The sequence below is a fragment of the Elephantulus edwardii genome, unplaced genomic scaffold (assembly GCF_000299155.1).
Source record: "Elephantulus edwardii isolate Elephantulus edwardi_28Jun2011 unplaced genomic scaffold, EleEdw1.0 scaffold00232, whole genome shotgun sequence".
Lineage (NCBI taxonomy): Eukaryota > Metazoa > Chordata > Mammalia > Macroscelidea > Macroscelididae > Elephantulus > Elephantulus edwardii.
The window spans coordinates 4,181,717-4,190,396 of NW_006399982.1; the positions used below are offsets into that span (position 1 = coordinate 4,181,717).

At 46.0% G+C, this 8,680-nt stretch overlaps 2 protein-coding genes across 2 annotated transcripts in view; both read right to left on the reverse strand.

Moving 5' to 3' along the window:
• Window positions 1-1,406: 1,406 nt before the first annotated feature.
• On the reverse strand, window positions 1,407-7,443 carry FANCG (Fanconi anemia, complementation group G). The gene is made up of 14 exons (XM_006898552.1): window positions 7,351-7,443; window positions 7,068-7,158; window positions 6,564-6,695; window positions 6,112-6,314; window positions 5,485-5,620; window positions 5,184-5,314; window positions 4,936-5,082; window positions 4,648-4,799; window positions 3,695-3,761; window positions 2,942-3,231; window positions 2,769-2,812; window positions 2,444-2,593; window positions 1,691-1,814; window positions 1,407-1,542 (listed from the first exon to the last, which is right to left on the reverse strand). Exons 1-14 carry the CDS (start codon window positions 7,441-7,443, stop codon window positions 1,407-1,409), a joined length of 1,896 nt encoding a protein of 631 aa, XP_006898614.1.
• Window positions 7,444-7,533: 90 nt separating this feature from the next.
• PIGO (phosphatidylinositol glycan anchor biosynthesis, class O) overlaps window positions 7,534-8,680 on the reverse strand; it is a 20,427-nt gene continuing 19,280 nt past the window's right edge. The window contains exons 12-13 of the mRNA XM_006898553.1: window positions 8,068-8,146; window positions 7,534-7,920 (exon numbers count right to left, since the gene is read on the reverse strand). Of these exons, the coding sequence (XP_006898615.1) occupies window positions 7,534-7,920; window positions 8,068-8,146 (466 nt within the window). The remainder of the gene's footprint in view (window positions 7,921-8,067; window positions 8,147-8,680) is intronic.

Consider the following 8,680-nt stretch of genomic DNA (forward strand, 5'->3'; position numbering starts at 1 on the left):
ATACTACAATTTACAGGCATCAATTCTTCTTGTGTCATCCTTATTCACTGTCCAGCTCGCAGATTCATAGCAAGAGACCGAAAAAGCCCATGGTCTGTATCAGGCGTGCCTTACTCCTCAAATTGACATTCTTGCTCAATAATTTGGAGAGGACCTTGACTAGACTTTCCTAGGGCAATACATTTTTCTGATCACCTGATTGCTAGTACTAATTGTACTTGTGGATCCAACTAAGATAAAGTCATTAACAATCTCATTCTTTCCTCCATCTATCATGATGTTGCCTATCAATCCAGTGGCTAGGATTTTTGTTTTCTTGACATGAGATACAATGTCAAGATTCCTAGTAGACAAGAGTGCATAGGAATCAAATTGATAAATCTGTGGAAGACATAGTTGGAGAAACTCAGTATCAGCATTCAAAACCAGACCAGACCATCAATTTACTCATTTCGAGAGTCAAATTGAAGCTGAAGAAAATGACAAGTTCATGAGAACCAAAATATGATCTTGAGTCTATCCTACCTAAACATCTTAAGAGTAGGTTTGAAGTACTGAAGACCAGAATGTGTTGTTAGACGACATTAAGGAGATCATCCATGAATACAACAAAAGGTCACTAAAAAGACAGAGAAGAAAAAAACAAAACGGATGTCAGAAGAGAACTCGGAAATTGCACTAGAGGGTCAAGAAGCCCGGGAAGCATTAGTCCTTGGCAGAAGACATCATGCTTGGAAAAATGGAGTTTAAGAAAGAATAACCTAAAAAAAAAGAAAGAAAGAAAGAATAACCTCAACAAGATGGATTGACGGATTGACTTAGTGGCTGTAATGATGGCCTTAAGGTAGGGCAAGGTTTCAAGTTGTCTTTTTGTTGTTATGATAATGTTGTTGTTGTATACCGTTGAGTTCACAGGTTTTCAGAGGCAGTTAACAGCATGGAGGAGATTGTCCATCCTTCACCTGTGGAGCAGCTGGTGGATTTGAACCACAAATCTTTGGCATTGCAGCATAGCTATGCTACTTACCACTAGAACACCAGAGCTCCCTTGTTATGATATTAGGAAAGGGTTATCTTGACAACCAACACTTAACTGAATCTAGAAATTCTGAGCCTTTCAAGAATACACAGTAGGCATACAAAAGCTAAATAGGAAATTTTATTCATCACATGAAAAGGGAAAAGAGGAAAAGGTACCATAAGCAAAGGCAATGTCTTGTTGGGGGACAGAGAGTGACTGGTGCTTCTTCTGGAACCAGAGCGGCAGTTATGAAGGCAAATATGGCAAGACAATTGCCAATCTCTCCAATATTGAAACTATATAGGAATAGTAAGCTCCAGTCACACTTCTTAAAAATGGCAAAACAAAGTTATTCCCCAGTGACATGATTCTTAAGAGTCCCAACTTAAACTGGTCTAGAAAACATGGCAGCTTCAGAATCAGAAGACTCCAACTGAGATGACTGAAACTCTTTCAGGAGGGTCTCCCGGTCTGGGAAGTGGATCCATCTCAAACAGGTTTCCAGATATAGGGGGAGAGACCTGGAGAGAAGCAAGAAGCCTCAGAATAAAAGATAGGCGGAAAGGTTGTTTAGCTGTCCCTTCTCTTTCATTCCCTTCCACTTTCATCAGGCCCACAGCTCCAGAACTTCACGTTTTGAAGCCCCAAACCAGCAAGCCTCAGCCTCACCATGTTTTATCTTCCTGCAGCAGCTTAGTTTGTGCCTTCAGATTCCGCCAGAGAGCAGAGACTTCATTCTTCCGATCTAGCCTTCTCAGAGTCTGAAGCAGGTAAAATGAAGCATCTTGATTTCCTGTACCCATATGCCAGAATAGAGAGCTTAGGTCCTGGCAGAGCCTTAGGAATCATTTTAAAAAGAGTAAACTGAATCCTAGAGAGGGGAAGTATCTTGTTTACAGTCACAAAATGAACTAGAGAGAGATCACTCCCAACCATTCTTATCCCAGGGTCTACCTTGACTATTATTAACAAATGAAGAAGCCATTTTCTTTCACTTACCTATTAAAAAACTCAACCAGGATTGCTTATACCAAGCCTCAACCCCAATGCAGTCACTGTCACATCTGAGGACCTGGGAAGACCTAGAAACTCTGGATATACATTTGTGTATGCCTATGTCTACATCTGATTATATCATCAAGTATGAAAGCACAATCCCGTTCACTTTTCCTATTTGAAAAGCAGATACAGTAAAATCCCACTCACGCCTCCTGGGCCCTGTAAACATACATGTCTATGTGCACTCCTGTTATATATCTAGGTAAGTATAGCACAATTCCACTCACTTCTGTCTGCAAAGCATATACAACATAATCTCCCTCATCATTCCTCCCTATCCCCTTGACATCCACGTCCAATACCTCCCCAGGGCTTCTGACCATGAGTATTTGTGCATATCTGATGTCATACATGTACACTAACCTGGGCACATCTGCACACTGAGGAGAAAGTCTTGTAGGGCTTTGGTATCCTGGCCACTGGCCATCCATTCCAGTCCACGACTAATCAGGGCAGCTAATCGAAGCTGTAGTGCCACTTCTGGTCTGCACTTCTCACAGTTAGGGGATGACCCTGGGTCAAAAAAGTGGCTTCCCAGTCAAACCATCACCAAAACCCCAAGCCTCTCTTACTCTTTTTTCTTGTAGCCAGTAGTCCCCTTCCCTTAAGTCTTCTGAGGGTTTGAAATACATCGAGAGAAAACCCACATCCAGTATCACCATTTTCAGGAAAATTAAGTTTAGATTACCTTGTTTGTCCTCAGGTGTGGTTCGAAAGAGCAGCTGAAGGCACCTAAAGTGGGGCATGGAATAGAAGTTCAACCTAAGAAACTCCGGATCAGGTAGGTAAAGATAGAGCTCACACCTGGGTTCCAGTCACAAAATTATTCCCCACTACTTCCCCAGAGGTTCTTGTTCTCACCGGCTAAATTCACTAACTGCCTCTTTTTGCACCCCAAGTTTCACCCAGGCCTGGCCCTGAAGCAGGTAGGTGGCAGAGACCCAGAGCGGACAGTGTATGGGCTCCTTGGCTCCACTTCTGGAATCTTCGCACATCCAGGGCATCTTGGGAAGCAGGGATGCAGTTCGGCTGAGCAGCTCCTCACATACAGTCAAAGAATCCTGAGCTCGGTTCGCCTGGATCAGTGCTGCAGCTGCCTCCAAGAACACCTCAGGTACACAGGGCCCTGGGGGGCAGCAGGGTGGAGAGAACTGGGGCAGGAGAAAAGTATAGATTGATTTGGAAGAGGCATAAGCCAGTATGATCAGCCTCTTTACCAGGTTCTAGCACCATGCAAAAGGAGCTCTCATGGTTTAGTGGTAAGAAGCTGTGCTGCAATCCCAGAGGCACACAGTTCTAGTCCACCAGATGCTCTATGGGAGAAGGAAGAGCAGTCTCCTTCCATGCAATTTACTGCCTCTGAAAACTCACTGGAGGGTCAGCTATGAGTCAGTTCTGACTTGATGGCACACAACAACAACAGTAACATGCAAAGGCCATCATCCATTGTCTGTTGTTCTAGGAAGACTTCCCAGTTTGGTCTCTACCCTTCCTACCACCCAGATTGGACAAACAGAACTGTAGAGGCAAAACCAGAAACAGCAGTCCTATTCTATTTCAGAGAGGACCCTAACCCTCCCTCCTTATTGCAAAGAATCTTGAAGACACACCTACCTTTGGCTCTCGGCCATCTAGTAACCAGGCCAACAGGTCCAAGTAATGCTCAGCAGCATCTTCTGCCCTGAGAAGTCATAGCCAATGAACCTCACGTTAGGTCTCTAGCAGGTCCCTCCAAGGGCTCCAGTGAGAAAATTTTCCCTTAGCTAGTGGAAGAATGCCCAAGGGCTGTGGGAGCTGAGAGGGTAGTATCTTGGGCCTCTAATCCTGAACCAGTATGAACAGTAAGGATCTTTCCTAGTTATAGAATGGATTAGGAAGGAGCCTTCAAAGTTTTAAATATAGCATTATGCTGAGTGAACTACCTTAGTCTCATAAGGACAAACATCACATAAGATCATTATTGTAAAAATAGAAGGATAACTAGTAAAACATGTACAGGAACTTAAGAAGGGGAGAGGTGAGCAAAGGGGTGAAGACAGGTTCACAGGGCTGCACAGTTTGGTAGGTGGAGGGAGAGGGGAAAGCAAATGGGAAGGATTTGGGCAAAAAGACAGGGTAATGATGGACAAGGTTCAATGGTGATTGATTTTATAAAATATAGGAGAATGATTATATGAAACACAATGTGAATGAAGAATAGTGTGAAACACATGTAATATAAACTTTGTAAGCACACTAAAAAATAAAATGTATATGAATGATTGTATGAAACAATATAAATGAAAAATTATATAAAACACAATGTATATAAATTAAACATAATGTAAAGGAATTATTATATGAAAATCAATAAAAATTATTTTTTAAAAAAGTTTTAAACATAGAATAGGTTAGTGCCTAGGCGATGGGTTCTCATTTCAGATCCAGCGGCAAGGCCAAGGAATGGAGACCTATGTCCCACTACAACCTGCTTCATCTCCAAAACCTGAGAAAAGCAGCAGCATCGCATCCCTGGGAAGGCATCAGAAGTGAAGAGCGACCCTCAGATGAATAAAGAGAAACCGCACCTGCCTGCCTGTAGGCTTCGGCTTGCTAGCAGGTGTTTGGCCTGGCTCTGTGTGCCACAGTAAAGGGGTGAAGCTGGGTCAGGTTGTGGGAGTAGCAACTCTACCTCAATGAGAAACTGAGGAGCTGCAGAGCTCTGGGTGACACTCAAGGCCTAAAGGGGGCAGAAAAGAAAAAGTATATAATCTCTGGGCACTGCGCTTCGTTATACTTGTACTCTAACTCACTGTCAACATTAGCGCCTCACTTATCTTTTACCCTGTGTGTTAATCTAGAACTATGTTCCTTACCTCAACCAGCAGCTTCAGACTCTCCAGCTCTGCTGCTGTATCCCCCAGTTGCTGATATAGCCTGGAGGCCTCCAGAAGAGGGGGACCACAAATGGGTCCTACTTTCAGGGCTGCAACCAAGTACAACAGTGCTCTCTGTGGACTGCCCTATGTGGGTGGAAGAATACAAGCCTCAGATACCCTCCCAAAGCAGAAAGTTGTTCATAACACACATCATTTCCCCTTACCACCACCAGGACCATCTTTACCATCTTACGTAAACAGGTCCCCAGTGCTGTATACACTTGGACCAACACAGGCTGTGAACATAGACCTGATGCTGCTTCTTTCAGACTGCTCAGTGCCCTGGGTAAGCTCCCTGTGATCAGTTCCTGGAGGCCTGAGGGAAATCAGGGCATTAGCTTAGAGAAGATCTTAGGATAGAGTGAATGAGGGGTAAGAAAAACCCAGAGAGGCTCCCTGAGCCAGACTAGGACATGATAGAGGAACCCCAGAGGAACCTTTGAGATACGGAGTAAGAAGGAAAGATGAGTCATGTCGCTAACTGACCTTGATGAAAGGCAGTTGCTGTCAGAAGGACATCTCTTAAGTCCAAAGTGTCCTGCAAGGTCAGTGGGGCATCTGATTCCTCAGAAGGAGGGTTCCAAGACTTTAGAAACAGCAACAAATCCTCAGAGGCCCCACCCTAGAGAAAGAAAGATATACTTACTTAAGTTATAGACTTCAAGACTATAACCACCCTTTCTCCAGTCTCAGTCTATCCAGACTAAACCTTAAGATCTAGGGTCCTCCCCATTCCTGCTTCCCCAATTCTAAGAGTTTGACAACAATCAGAAAAAGATAAAGAGAAGAAGAAAAACCTTAGACAGTGATAATCTATTTATCTTCTTGCTCAGGATAAACCCACAAGGACAAAAAAAAAAAAGAAAAAAAAACCCATGAGGCAAGGTACCATATCTGGGATAGAGACAAGACTGAGACAGGGAGATAACTTGAGTAATATCATTAAGTCATAAAAATAATTCCCAAAGGAATCCCCCACTAAGGCCCAAAGATAACAAGGAAATAAAAGAATTTTATGTCTCTGGCCACTAATTCAGCAGCTTTCCTAGCATGTAATGATGCTACTAAAGCCAGAGAAAAGGATTCTCAGACCCTGGTCATTGTCCTTATTACCTGGCTACCATTCAGCGACTGCAACAGCAAAGCCAGGTCTCCAAGATTGTCGGTGCTCAGCCAGAGGGCAGCCTGAAGGGCAGCAAGGTGGTGCAGGGCAGGAAGTAGCTTAGGTGTAAGGGAGGCGGCATGGAGGACTGAGTCCCACAGCTCCCTGGGCCCACATTCCAGGCTGGGTCCCAGCTGCTCCTGGGCCGCTAGCACTGTAGAATACAAATACACACACAGCAAAGGTGGGACTTCATCCTCTCCAGCCCCATTCCTCTTCATGTCTTCCTCTTCTACAGAAACTCTAGGGTCATAGTGAAAATATCTCAACCTGGTCAGAGGGGCACAAGAGGATCAAAGAAAGATATCTGTCTATGAGGGTGACAGATTATAATGCTTTTCCCGTTTCCCTGAAAGCTAGACTGGAGCTAGCAGGAGCATAGATGTCAATCTCTGGTCCTCACCTCTTTCTAGGCCCTGGTGGATAGTCTGGGCCTCATCTCCAGAGAAGCTCTGGGTGCTGCTGGCTTTCAAGGTTATCAAGTTGCAGATAACAGTCAACTCCAAGGGGAGAAAAGAAACAGCAGCAGGAAGTCCTGGAGCAACAAATACTGGTTTTACTGACTACTCCTCCATCAAAGACACCTCAAATATTATTCCAACCCAGAGATCACCCCCATCCTCAATGAGTAACTTGCCATCTGGAGAGAGAGAGAGAGAGAGAGAGAGAGAAAGAGAGAGAGAGAGTGTGTGTGTGTGTGTGTGTGTGTGTGTGTGTGTGATCACTGATAAGACCATCCCAGAAGCCTTCTTTAGAAGACATAGAATATCACTATAAAAAAGCAATTCCAAAATTCCCCTTCAGTCTGGTCTGTGCCCGATCACACTTCTGTGTGATCCTCTCAAGCCCAGAAATGCTGAAGAGTAACTGGTCTCCTGCAGCCCTCCTGGGACTGACCCTTGCTTACCCTGCAGACTATGAAGCAGCTCCCTGAACCCCTGCAGTACATTCTGAGCCAACTGTTGTTGCCTCAGTAACAGACGGGAATCCCGAGTCACCTGCTGAATGTTGAAAAGGGTGTCACTGAGGATCAATCAGTCTTTTCCTTTCCCCTTGAGCCAGTGGCAGGGTCATTTCTGGCTCTTTGGAGTCGCCAAGCTCAGCCTCTTCCCTGCGAGGCTGGGACAAATTCGCTGCAAACCCACCTTCTGGGAGCTTGGGACTGCCAAGGGTCCCAGCAACTCTATTACCTTGGCCTGTCGAACCAGCTGATCATTCTTTTCTCTCCACAGATCCAGACAACTGGAGCGTGGCGCTATGGTGTCCAGAGGGGCCTGAGACATGGCAGCTAAAGCTGGGGCCGGCCACCCACCCCCAGGGGAGGCCGAAGCTCCCACCTGAGCTGAGAGGACCCCGAAGCCTTCTGCACCCTGCTACAGCTCCGTCCGGCCGCCCCACCTTTTCCAGGAAAAGCGAATTTCCTCCCCTTCCCGCCGCTCGCCCCGGCTTTCCACCGCGCCTCTGGTTGGCGGAGCCCACGGGCCTGGCGGCTGTGGTTGGTCAACCTCAGGAGTGGGGCCCCGTGGGAAACTCGGGGAAGAGACGACTCTGCGGGGACCCGTGAGGGAGACGGGGGAAGAGCGGGGACGGGGCAGCGGGTGCTGGGCTCGTGCGTCCGCCTGTTTGACTTTGGAAGTGGCCAGAGCTTCCAGGAAGAGGGACGTGGAGCCAAGCGCGGCTCCCCAGCCTGCACCTCCGCCGTTCTCGCGGCCACATAAGCAGGTCTCCCCCTTCGGAAGGGCTGCCCCGCGCGCTGCTTGCTGGGAGTTGTAGTATCATCACCAGCAACCGGGGAAAGTTCAGCGCGAGAGGAAAAAGTGTCTCCAAAAGGCACTGGCGGGGCACAGGACCCTCTGTAAATGGCTCTCTACAGTTGTTCCATTTTTAGAGCTTCGGGAGGTCCTTACATCAGGGAACTTGAGTTTCGTGTATTCGCCGCTGTCTTTCAACTGCCCTTGTACGGTCTGCAGTATTCGAAGATAGCCGCTTTTGAACAAGTGGTCGTAGCATTGTTTGAAAATACAATAATTATGATCTTTGATCCTTTCCTCAGACCCATAAAATTACCTAAACATTTATCGCAAACCTAAGTTTTAAGTTGTTGCTGTTGTTAAGTGCCCTCCACTCCATATGACTGATGGCAACCCTATAAGACACAGCTCTTGTCTTGTGCCATCATCATCTGACACACTTTATTTCATTGCTGCAGCCACTGTGTCAATCCATCTGGTTGAGAGTCTTCCTCTCTTTCACTAACATCTCCACCTTCCCAAGCATGATGTCTTTCTCCAAGAAATAGCCTCTCCTAGCTGCATGCCCAAAGTACGGGATACAAACTTCACTGTCCTCGCCTCCATGGAGCACTTTGGCCATATTTTTTCTGAGGCATTCTCTGTTCTTTAGGTAGTCCGCAGGCTATTCAGTACTTTTCTTCAACACAACACAAAGGCAAACATCAATTCTGTCATTCTTATTCATTGTCCAGCTTTCAAATGGATGTTGTTGTTGTTATGTGCCATC